The sequence below is a fragment of the Habropoda laboriosa genome, unplaced genomic scaffold (genome assembly GCF_001263275.1).
Source record: "Habropoda laboriosa isolate 0110345459 unplaced genomic scaffold, ASM126327v1 scaffold92, whole genome shotgun sequence".
NCBI lineage: Eukaryota > Metazoa > Arthropoda > Insecta > Hymenoptera > Apidae > Habropoda > Habropoda laboriosa.
This window is the reverse complement of record NW_017100268.1, coordinates 846,288-859,318: the sequence shown is the minus strand read 5'-3', so window position 1 is coordinate 859,318 and position 13,031 is coordinate 846,288. Positions and strand designations below refer to the sequence as shown.

Below are 13,031 nucleotides of genomic sequence, written 5' to 3'. Positions count from 1 at the left end.
AGGGTATGGTCGAAGGGTGAAGAAGAGCCGAAAGGGAGCTCGTGTATGCAGAAGATAGAGGAGGAGGAGGATGAGTACGAGGAGGCGTAAGAGGGGAAGAGGGGGGTGTTTGACGGTGGCGGCGGAAGGGGGAAGGGGGAGAATCAGTGCGACGCCGGCTCCGACGGAGTCGTCGTAGTGGGAGGATATTGAGAAAGGGGTGAGAGAGGAGGTGGGATGGTGTAGCGGCGTTGGACGAGTAAGAGGGTTGGAATGGAAGTCGTGAAAGTCCAGAATAGGGATGGAGGAGCGACGAAAGGGGCGCCACGTGCTACGGGAGAGGGTCGTTCATCCCCGGGTCAAGGTTACCCTCCTCGCGGACCTCATCCTCGCGACTGCCGGCATCGTGCCATTTACCCTCAGCATCGCGGTTGCAGCCACCATCGATCCTTATTTCGCTTTTTCTCTCCCCGGCACCTTTGGAAAACTCTTCCACGATTGTTTCTCTCAACGGTGGTTCCTTACTCCGTCGAAATTTCGCTTCCTTTAATACACCACACCTCCCGGTGGGGGGTTAGGTGGCGGGTGCTTTCTCACCCCTCCCCCTTTTTATTCCTAGGTCAAGGTTATCTTTCTAGGGTTGATCGGTTTTCTTCGGTGTGTGTAGCCACTTCTCGTGTTCCTCTCGCTGTTCTTCTTTTCGGTTTCCCACCATTATCGATTCGCTCTTTAATGGAACAACGATAGAAATATTTTCTCCTCCGTTCTTCTCGAAACGTTGCAAACGCGCGCGAGTCGAGCAACTGCTGTTTCTCACGTAACTGGATACCACAGCACACGGCACTCTCCGATTCGTTAGGAAAACGAATCGATATAAAAGCGGGCTGTCTGTATTTCCACCGGTGTGTGTGCCGGTGGTGTGCCTAATTCTGTCGGAGCTGAGAAATGTTTGTGGTGCGTGGAGAGCACCTCTCGTTCTCTCCCGGCTAAGCTTTCTGTCGACGACGGCCTGTCTCGTCAGGCGGCGGTGATTATTAAATTCGCGTGCACCAAGTCCGGCTGACTTTTATCAACAAATGCGTATGACGTGCATGAATGCACTTTGCGATTCATTAATCTGATGGAAGACCACTCGTGATCCTGAATGTACTCCCACTGGCCCTGGGCGTTTACCCCGGGCTCGCCTCGGCTCTGCAACTCTTTTTATCGATCCTTGTGCACAGACCGATACTTCCGCGCCTTTTATCAGCCAATCAGAGCTCTCTGACGTCGAAATAAAAAGCACCGATAACGTTGTCGCCAAGACGCCACACGTTGCCGGAGAGAGGGAGAATCGCGAAAATTCACTTTCGATGACCGTTGATCATCGACGGAATCGAAATCGTGTTGCTTGTCGGTTTCCGGCGTCTTTTCTTTTTTTTACCACGATCCGTAGTCGTGTTACGCTTTTTCTTGTTAGAGAAACAGAGGGAGGAAAAGAAAGGAATCGTTTCTGTTATTGATCATGAAACATGCCACGTGAGCTTACGGGCAATCATGTTGTGGCTTCCGTGTGAGGCATTCCACGAGCGAACCATGAGTAATTCAGGCGACGTTCGATGCGGTAGGTCCCTGACTATCGAGACTCTGCACAAAACGCTATGTATTATTCTTTCATGTGCTTCCAATTTTTTCTTCTTCTTCTTTATGAACCATCTGAAAGATTTATATTCTCCTTCCTCCTTGTGAATTTCTTAGGAATTATTTTCTTCGAAAAAAAGAAAGGGACCATTTGAATGAAATATTTCGTCGAAATTAAATTGAGAAAATAAGTATGCTCGAAAGATTCCACGACTATGTTTAAAGCGAGTAGCATGTGTTTCGCGCTGGTTCATTATGCACGATTACATACACGAGATACTCGATGGTTATTCGAGACATCGTCGTAACATTTGTACGCCTGGGTAAGGGAGGGATATATATTTCGCGTCAGGTTGGCGGACCTTCCGGCAGTAGCGGAATAATGCACGATAAGGCTGCAGCCGGGATGAAATTTCTTGACGGAAACCATAAAACGCTGTTACCCCAAAAATCGCATCGCCAGCCACCTCTGTTCCATTCCTGAGCAATAAACCGGCGGAGTTTCTGGCAGCGGTGTACGCCCTCGTAAAAAAGTCGAATTTTTCTCCCCTTTGCTCCAATGTATTTGACGCTGGGTCTGGCTCCGTGGTTTCTCTGCTTCGCGCCGATATGTGGCATTAAAGGAAAGAGAGGATTAAACCTTAATCAAAATCGTAAATATCCTGCATTATTTTCGCAAGAGGATACTTCCTAAAAAAAAAAAAGTTATCTTTCATGAAAGAAAATATACTCGAGTAATTCTTGCGTCTCGTTTATTGTATAGTAATCAGCATGGTAAATCCAGCGGGGTCAAAACGGGGGAAAAGAATGCTATTGTACCAGCTTTGGTAAATTTGTCTTGTTCCGTGACGTTAGGGATTCGTCGTCGCAATTCTGTCTTCCTTCCGGTATCATGTCAATTTGAATGCATTCACTTCGGCATGACGCATAATTCGTGAAAGCCCGGGGAAGGAAGAAGTCTCTCGCTGCGTAGGGTAGAATCGCCATAAACTCTCATTCTCTCTTATTTATCACCCTCTGTGTGTACCATTCCTTCGCTCATCCGCTCGGCAAACCTACCATTGTGGGGAGGAAGAAAGGAGTGGGAGGAAGTTAAGAATGCATTTCGCGTTCGTCTGCCCACGGTTCTCCTCGTATATACACCGATTAAAGGCAAAGCCAATAGAGACTTATTAAAAGGAACCGGGACCATCTTTTCTCCGGTGCTTTCATCGCGCATTGAAATTCAACCCGACGCGTATCAAACTTCACTCCTCGAGTAGTCGAGCAACGAGTGTACTTTTTTCCCCATCTTTGATATTTTACCGATACGAGTTAAAAATTCCTTTGTATAGAGAATGACGCGAAGGTTATTCATAAAATCATTCGTTTTGACGTTGTGAACGGGACCGTTGCGGGCGGGATCGTTGAAAGAAGTCATGGAAATTTAATGAAGCAGATGAAAGAAACATTAAATATCGTTAAATTTAACAAAAAATTCTTTCAACGTCGTCACAGCGTAATTATTATGCAGAGAGCCGCCCATAACTCTTTCCTTTCTTCCTCTCGCGACCCTGCGCTCCGGGCGCATCAATTTCTCGAAAAACGGCCAGAAATTTCGGCCGCGGAGGGTTAGTTCCATGTTTAAGGGAGGTCTGGGTGAACGTAGTATGAGAATTTCCGGAAAAGAACGAACCAGAGTCCCCATTCCACCACCTCCTCCCCCCCGAATATATGCACTTGGCATTTGTCTACCCACGCTTGATGCCTCCGCGATGTTTATGCGATTCACCAATGCAAAGGTGGAGGAAGGAGAAGGAAGAGAAGAACCCGGGGATCGTGGTGGACGGAGTTAGGGTGGAGGAGGAGGAGGTGGGGCGGTGGGGGTGGGTTGAAGAATCGTCTCCCTTCTGAAATAATGTCGAGTATACCGAACGCAGGAACGTAACCAAGGGAGTGCGCCGCCCGCTTATTGCCTTAAATTGCTAATTGGGCTTAGGACCGACGCTGCCTTTCCACAGCGGCGGTCTCTCTCTCTCTCCTTTCTGTGTGCAGCCCGAATATTTGCCTTCTTTCTCCCCTCCTCTCTCGCTCGCACTCTTTACCACTTGGCTCGTCGGTCCTTTTTTATTCACCGCATAGATCCCCGACTTCAACTTCCTCGATGCGTATTGTCGATGTCAGACCCTTTGCCTCCTCCCTGTTGCAGCGGCGAGAGGGAAGTAACAAGAAGAAAAGTCTGGACGAAGGAGCAGGGGCGCCAGTTACGAGAGAGAGATTAACGCACCCCGATACTCTTCTCCCCTGCAGAAACAGCATTTACCCCCATTGTTTTCTCATCTCTAAAAATTTAACAGGATCGACGCATGATGCCTTTTCAAATCTGCTCGCGGGACTCCTTTCCCTCTCTTCTACCCTCTCCTTGCTCCTGCACGAGCAACGGAGACAGGGAAAGGGGTGTATAGTGGTAGTGGTAGTAGTAGTAAAAGGGGTGGCCAGAATTACGACACTTGCCGAGGCATTTCTTCCTCCTTTTTTTTTTTTTGTTTTTCCCTTGTGCACGAGACATTAAGGAGGTTGCGCGAGGAAATCCCGTGAAAGGCATTCGAGGAGAGCAGGAGAGACGGCGACTTCTCTGGGATGCCCGGGTGGAGAGAGAGAGTAGTACAGAAAGTGAATCTGTTTCTCGGGGCTCATTCAAAAACGTGTGTCGCGGGGTTGTGCTGCGACGCGTCGCATTTGTATCAAGTGCCCCGTCATATGTCGACACGGTGGTGGTGTGTGTCGCGGCGGTGTCATTATTTTCGTAAGCCCAGCCTCAAACGTGTTTGCGAGCCCAATGGAAGCGGACCGTTGTGACAGGTAAAGAAAGTAAAAAGTAATCGTGGTGGTGTTTCACTCGACCAATTCCCCCCGACTCACCTGCCGGCTGGATAACACGATGGACATACTCACCAACAGTTTCTTCTTTATCGTATTATCGTACACACGTATATTACCCGGCGTAGACTAATCTTGATACTGTTTCGCTCGCAACGGAGATACCTCGTTTCGTCGTGGCCGTTTAAAAATAGAATAAAAAGAGAAAAGAAAACGGAAAAAAACGACGAGATAGAAATTAGTATTAATTGGCCTTGCGTCGTAGTCGTCGTTCGTTGTCTAACGACACCGTCGTAATCGTGCAAGAGAAATGGTGGTAAAACTGTGCACAGTAATTTCTACGAAGTAATAAAGTAATTTAATTGAATCTCATACATGTGGTGTACTTTAATGAAGTTTGATCAGTGGACAAAACGTGACAGCACAAGCTGGGGCGTGTTTCGGTTCCGTTTTACGAGTAAAATTCTCGATAATACACGGAAAGCCGTATCGATTGTAAACAGGAGGAGAGAAAAAAAAAAATTTCGAACCGATCCGACAATCATAGGTGTCTGCTGGCCACGTGGCAGCTGCTTCAACAGCTGTTACCACCCCGATGCATCAGAAGGTGCGCCAGTTCTTTTTTTTTCCCCTTCTTTTTTTCTTTTTCTCTCTCTCTCTTCTTGGTGCTGATTTTTAATGTCGCGATATCGCGCGCGGAACGCGGCGGTGCTCTCGTGTGCACACGCTCCTGCCCCACCACAAAAAGGAGAACGTTACCGCCGGTTTCTAGAAGCGCCAGCCTTTCCGACTAAATTATCGCCTGTTCATCTTCATTCACAGTTCTTGCGCCGATTGACAGTTACAAAAGGTTTGCGCGCTCTCTGCTCTCAACAAGAAGCATCGCTGAAATTGTTAATTCTCTGTTGCGAGACGTCGTGTATTTAATTAATCTCCGTTGTTTCACCTCCGTGTAAGACGTTCGTTGATCCCTTCTTTATGAGGATACAATGTGTAGCTGTACAGATCTTTCTTTCTCCTCTTCTCTTCTCTCTTTTTTGTTATACTTGAGGGAAACAAAGGGGGGAACGTTGGATATTATTATTGAAAGCTCGAGATGGAGAATAAAATGAATTAAAGGAAATAGAGAGAAAAAGAAAGAGAAGACAGAGTGGAGAACACGTCATAACATGATAGAAACTATACATTTGAAAAGGAATGAAAAAAACTAGGGTCAGGGAAAAACACAGGCTATACAAGCACGTACTTCATGAAGCACGTATTTAATACAATGGGGAAATCAATTATAGAAGAACAGTCCCCGATGTGTCCGCAGATGCCGCGAGCTCGCCGACCGTTCGTTCGTTCGTTCGTTCGTTCGTTTTCACGTACAAACAAAATTGTACGTGCAACGCGTGTTTTTCTGTCCACGTTTTTCCCCTTTCTTCACCGGGGAGCCGTACGCATGGTCGAGCCGGCACGGGTCCGGGATATTGATTAATTAGGAAAAATTCATGTTGAATGGTTCGCCAACTTGTGAAATCAAAGAAAAAGGAGCAAAAAAAAATAACTACACGGATAGAGGGTGTATTCAGATGTTGCCGGTTTTTCAGTGGATTCATCGAATATTTACGTACGAAAGAATAAAACGCGCTTCCCGTTTTCTCTCTTTCTCTCTCTGGACCGCCGCCCTTTTGTACGAGGGATATTTTTAGGCACATTTAAACGTAAAATATGACGCAGAAAATAGATGTCAATATGTACGCGCGATCATTCGCTGATTACGTTACCCTGTTGCACGAATAACGCGTGAAAAAAGATGCGTAATTGTCGTATCGCGTGATTCAAATGGAATTGAACTCGGCGTGGATTTATCGATGGCAAGTTTATCAAAATGGGACAACATGTGAGATAATTTTGCATCGTTTGGTGTAAAATCGTGTAATTATTATTTTTTCTTTCCCACTCGTTCGATAGTACGCGTTTTGGTGTTTCCAACGACTGGTTCGATTTCGACCGATTCCTCTCGCGATTTTACTTTCAAATTGACGATTACGCTAGACCTCTTGAAGTTTCGATAACAACGAATTATCGATACAGACCGACCGGTGAGACCTCTTTACGGCGTTCTTTCGTTCGATTTCCTCCCCGCGCGCTTGAAACGCCTGGTTTGCCTGGTCGCTTGCCTAAAAATCACCATCATTATGTGCTCAAATTCCGCTCTCCGCAAAACTACTCGAAGTACATCAAGATTCGGCGGGAACGCGGGACAGAAGGGATTATTGAGTAACTGAGGGCTTTGCATCGACTGTCAAAATGTCCGCGGTGTATTTAGCTCGAACGGTTTACCGATTCGTCAAAAAACGTGAATTTCTTTAGTCGCTACTATTCGCGTGTTTGTGATTAAGGGAAATACTAGAAAAATTGCCAAGGCAATTTTAACTTTACATCTTTTAATTTGTTATTAAGATTAAACTGAATTATCGACGAAACTAAAAATGTGCATTTATTAAGATACCGCGGAGATAATAAGTTGTGGAAGAAGGAAACGAATTTTGCACTCTCCGCGCTATGAATTCGCGTGCATTGTAATCTCTAGCCTTAACCGGCGGTTCGTGTTTCTCCGGATATCTTCGTGCAACTTCGATTTCCGCGCTGATCGAGCGTGGCGCTCGAGTCGACCGGCTCTTCTCGCGTTCGCAGTTCGCGGCGGGACGTGAGCCAGTGTGTCGTGGAAGAATAATTTTTTTTCGCTCGATCTGTCGCGAATAAGCATAAGTTCGTGATTTTCCTTTTTATACCGTACTTTCGACTTCATAACGTGGTCTCGCGTTGGCGGCCTTTCCGTTCAGCGTGCGGCAAAACGTTGAATTTTCGCGGGATACGTCGCGCAAGTAATCCCAGAGGTTGCAAGTATCTTCGTCGTATCATGAACACGTGGTACCGCTAAAATCACGTATATATAATATGGGGTGAGACGGATAGACTTTATTCGTCGTTTGTATTTATCTATTTTCCCGACTACGTGTCGGGCTTACGTGATAGATCGCGTCGAGTCGCGATATAAAATTTCCGTGCCTTCCACTTCCACATGTGCGTGTAACTGGTAGGACACAAGTGAAACACCAAGTATTTTTTTCTACGTCATAGAGAAAATCAGCTTGTACAACGTCGTCGATGACTAATTCGTGCGTTCAGTCTTTGTGAAAGGAGAGTGTTTATAAGAAAAAGTTCTTTCGATATTTGGATATCTTCGTATAATCCTGGTGTGACTACTTTGAAATATATATTATATTCGCCCGTATCGTTTTCGAACAGTTTGTAATTTTCCGTAGCAGTAACGCGATACCGAAAGTCACGCGGTTTCGACGAAATTCCTTGAACCGCGGACAAAGTTGTTGCTCGCGTGACCAGCGTGTTCTCCATCATCCGCGGTGAAACTTACGCGTTCAATTTCGCCGATACAAGACAAGCGCGAGAATAATTTCTCGAGTATACTTTCCTAGTATACTCTTCGTACTGTGTTGTGCACACGCACGCACGTACACATAGTGCTATTCTCGATTACATACAAACTTCGTGATTAGCCTGTTTCTTCTGGACTCGCTCGAACGTTCGCCAACGTGGTTTTGTCAGACTTAACCTTGTCTACGGATGCGTGTTGTGTTTTTATGTGAACCGTGTCTTACCGCTGACTTTGGTGCATGTATCTCCTCACGGCTGCGGGAGGTAAACGAAGTAAGGTTAAACATCGAACCAACGGGCATCTGGAAAACAGAAAAAGGAAAAATTCAGTGCGTTTGTTTTTTCGGCATGCTGGTGCCAACGGGTGCCGTTGTTGCGTCGCTAACAAATGGGGACAATGCTATTGGCTGACTACCAATAAGTCAGCGACAAACCACGCCATATCTGCAAATTCACAGCACCGTTGCTCGTGTAAGTGTTCAACTTGTTTACATCCGTTTTCGTTACTCTTTATACATACACCCGAGTACAGAGATTGTACCGGATCGTTTCTCCGTATTCGTTGAAATTAAACGTGCGTTCGCGGTTTCGTCGGAATCACGTTCTTGCTAATATTCCGTTCTCACAACATTTGCTTATTTTTTAATATTCCCCGTAATATTACACGCTACTGTCTAATTGCATTAGAAATTGTAATGATTTTTTTTGAAAATTTCACAAAAATCTATTAGAATTGAACGCATACGATGAAAAAAGTAAGTGTAAACGTTACGTATAACGTCTCGAAAGATATCTCGCAAAAGCGGAACATTTTTCTCGAGCAGTTCGTCGTTCTCCAAGTTGTGCAACTATTTTCACATTTCATAATTTCGAAGGCGCTTTAATTGTGGACGAACCGGATATCGTGTCGCCGGTCTTAATAGCGTCGATGCTAACGACCAGCCGATGCAAAATGAAATTGCGAATCGATGTTCCGGCGACGCCACTGACCATTCGCCGCTATCTTCAGGTCGTTCTAAACGCCTCTAAGATATCGGTGCCCGTACCTGGGATTTAGGTCACTTTTGCAAGTTTCGTAATCGTCGAGCCGGATAACTGCGTACTTCGGTCTATACGAAGTATGTGGGTCCAGCTTTTGCACACGTGCAGAATCTGTTTCGCCTCGACGCATTGAAAACTGAAATACGTATACCAAATCCATATTTACGTTAAAATTATTTTTCGATATATTTTCCACGATTATTTCCTTTCAAATATGTTACATTTACGTTATAAGCGCTAACAATATCCGTACAAATCTGTTTCACTTAAATACAATGGAATTTGCATGTTTTTTATTTGCAAAATTTAGAAAATTTTTAGCATTATAAATCATTTGATTTAAACATAAGAAATATCATTTCCTTATGAAGTTCATCATTTTTTTTTTTTTTTTATACATAGGAAGTGTACAGATTATATCTGTTAGCGTTTAACACGTTTTATCCTAATGTAACGTGAAATTAGGTACGAGGAGAAGAGAAAGCATCACCTTTATCTTAAAATTCGCACCCTTGGAAACGTTTGAAAAGATATCCTCTTTGCATCCCATAAATACTAAAAGCGTGCAGTGTATCCATACGAGCGAATTCGTCAGTACCTCGTTTCCCTTTTTACCATTGACAATTGATTTTAAGGGACACTTGTTGCTGGACGAAAGGCACTTTGCAAAGATGTGTTTACCCACTGTGCTCTAGCCTCGAATCACCGTATCTCAAACGAATGTTGTTCAAAGCACACCGTGTTTTCGTAATATCAAAGAGAAATTCCGCTCGGTACGTTTTCTCCAGTTCGTTGCGAGTGATTCATTATCCTAGTGGGTCGAATTATTATATCCTCAATTACGTCCAGAACAGGCTTCGACGTATAGTCGAGAGTATCGTTCGGTAATTTCTTTCGATAAGCACGTTCTAAGCGTGTGTGATCGTCTATCGAATGATAATATGTATGAAACAAGGAAAACCTGTCGTCGAATCGAGAAACAGCTAGAACCTGTGTAAAGCAAGGCTGCTAGCTGGCTGGTGTGCTTGTAAGGGAACTTGAGAACACCGTCCTTCGCGTTCGTTCGTCGCTCTCGCTTTCAAGTGATTCAGCATAATCTCGAGAGAAATCGGCGCACAATCGTGCGTCATTCCGCGATCTAGGCGAATACCTTACGCCTGCAAGCAAATTTTCTATCGACACGGACCGAGAGAGACCAAATCGTAGATCATTCTTTACGTAATTATCGCGTCCTCTCCTCTCTCTCACTCATTCCAAGTCAGACTCGTGTTCCTTTTTCTTTCTGCTTTTCCCGCTGATTTCCTTCGCCGCCATTTACGTCTCGGTTGATCTTCCTCTTTCACAGGCTGCAGCACGGCCTCATATTTGCCCGTTTGTTTCGCATTTTCACGCTCACATCGAACTCTCCTCCTCGCCGGTTTGCGTTCCCCGACGGCTGGTACATGTAAGTTGCAGACCAACTTGCTAATTCGTCGCGCAGAAATATCTCGAGCTCGTCTGTGGTCGCGGCCCTCTCTCTCTCTCTCTCTCTCTCCCTCTCTCCCTCCCCATCTATCTATCTGGCTCTCTTTCCTCTCGGATCGTTATTGTGAATTTCGTCGTCCTAGAATAAACTTCTCTCTCGGCTTAGCGTTGGACCGAACGAGGAAAAGAGAGCGCCCTCACGATGGTGTGTGTGTCCTCTCCTCCCCCTTCTGCTTCTCCACCTCTTGCTGCTCCTCCCTTTTTCGACTGTCGGCCTTTCAATGTCCGTATTAGCGTCTCTCTTCTGCGCCGGTTCGGCTCGTTTCGTTCAGAATTATTGAAGCGGCGGCAGAATGAATTCGACCAGCCTCGAATTTTACTACCCGCGCGCCTTCTCACCGCGTCCGATGCATGCTTGTATCGTGTCACGTTTTCTCTGTAATTAGACACATTGCTCCTGGAAAAAATTGGATACCCTCCCTGTGTAACGCTTTCCAGGGTTAGAATATTCAGCTATCGATTCTGCAGTAGACGCGGTAGACGAGTGAAGTTTTTTTTTCTCTTTTTCTTTTTCGTTGGAATATTTTCTTGCGATACTTAAGGGATTAAGTGGGAGAGTGGTGGTTTCGGGTATGCTAAATTTATAAATTTACTAATACCCACTGAATTTTACCAATATATTTGCGGCCAAAAATAAAATTCTCGCGTGAATTGGATATTTAAGATACACGTTGAAATACATATTTATAACAGAACACGAATATCTAGTTCTACTTTCGATCTTTCTCCTACATTTAATATTCAAACGGTACACGAACCGTATCGAATCGAACGATAATTTCGACCATCTCAGAATCGATAGTCGTGATCGTGAACGGCGGCAGAGAGAGAAAGGGGGCGAGACAGAGGGAGGGAGACAGCATCAGGGAGCCAGGTTTCTTCCAAGAAACAAAGACATTGATATACACGCGTAGAACGTCGGCGGATATGCAAAGAGGAAATTATCACTGGCTACCTGGAAGTGGCAGTGACTCGTTGCGTATGTGGGAAATCCCCATAAGGATCGTTATTCCACCCTCTTCTTTTGCATTGCAGAAAAGCAGATCGTTCTGGTGGCAACGCTACGATACAAGGGCCAATGGTGCCTCCGTGGTGTGATTACGTCACTGGTCGCCGGTCTGCATAGCTCCGCGGTGAAATTGACGATGATTCGTCGCCGTTCCCGCGCGTTGACTCACCGCACCTCTCCCCCCCCCCTGGTTTCTTCTTTCTCTCTCTCTTTCCATCCTCCGCTCCTACTCCTCTGACCCCTGAACCCCTTCCCGCGGCGCTGTTCTTTGTCCTTTTTTATCGTCTTCTTCTTCCACGAACCGGCCGGAAATCGTTGTCGCGTTCCCGAGCGCGCGCGGTCGTCGATGCCGTTAAAAGCGCCACGTGTGCTACGCGCTTTTTCGCGGTCGGTGAAAGGTAGCGGGCGTAATTGTATACGATTGTAATTGATGCTCCCGCGCGGCGACAATTTATCGATACTTCATCTTTCACGGACGGCCAGTAAATAACGATACCACAGGCGGAGAGAGAGGCAGTTTTCTCTCCTTTCCCCCCTTACCTGGTGTGTGTGTGCGTGTGTGCACCGAATACGGTGGATCTTCTATGGTTTTCTGTCTACGAAAGATGACGCATAACTACGAATTGCAAAGGTGTTTCTTTTATTCTTTTTTTCGACCGCGCTATTCGACAGTTGTCCAATCGCAAATTCACCGTTTGTTTCAAGATTTTCCATAAATCACGTTCGCCTTTTTTCGCACGCTTCTTTCGAGATTTCTATTCCTGAACGATCTGTGAAATCACTGGCGCGAGCTGATGGTTCTTTGGGCCAGCAATTTTTATCCTTTGTCTTTTATCTCACGACATACACATAATTTCACATTTTTCACTGATTTTTAAACTGTCTTGGACACTGAGAAAATCAGTGCTGTATACCGTTATCCCAGCAACATTTCGAAAACAAAAATTACAAGATCGTCGTGTAATTTGTCTCGTACACTCGCGTCACTGCTTGTTGCATCGTGACACTTTTCTTACCGTACTTTTGCTACGTTTATGACACATACACGTTTGGTACGCTTCTAATAGCAACCGTTCATCGAGATAACAAACGTTAAATGAAAAATGCTAACGAGCCTAGAACGATAGCAATTCCGGAAAACGTGGTAAATATTTAACAGCGAGCCGAAGAAGAAAGTAGGAAACACGATGGTGCTTAGCGACGTGTCTATCGAGCTGGACAGGTGTTTAAAGAGCTGTAATGCAACGAGGTTATGACTGTAGCCTGGTAAGGTATTAAAACGCAAGGTTCTCTCTCTCACGAATTCTACCTCCGCGACGACAACTCGATATTATTGAGTTGCATTATTATCGAGTTCCGTGAGCGTGGAACTTGAATGTAAAGTTAAAAATAAAATGACCGTTTAGCAGTTTGTATAACGAGGCCAGTCTCCATAATAGCGACAGCGTGTGCCGGAATAGTGATTCCGGCATTAACCAGGACAAAGTCAATTGAAATTCTGCCGCGTAATACTTGAACGGTCGATTCGTTTTTGTTTAAATTCCTATCCTACTTC

The 13,031-nt window shown here is 45.4% G+C and overlaps 1 protein-coding gene across 1 annotated transcript in view; it reads left to right on the top strand.

Moving 5' to 3' along the window:
* LOC108573444 (insulin-like growth factor 2 mRNA-binding protein 2) overlaps positions 1-13,031 on the top strand; it is an 86,104-nt gene that overhangs the window by 55,881 nt on the left and 17,192 nt on the right. The window contains exon 4 of the mRNA XM_017935896.1: positions 9,759-9,761. Coding sequence (XP_017791385.1) covers positions 9,759-9,761 — 3 coding nt within the window. The remainder of the gene's footprint in view (positions 1-9,758; positions 9,762-13,031) is intronic.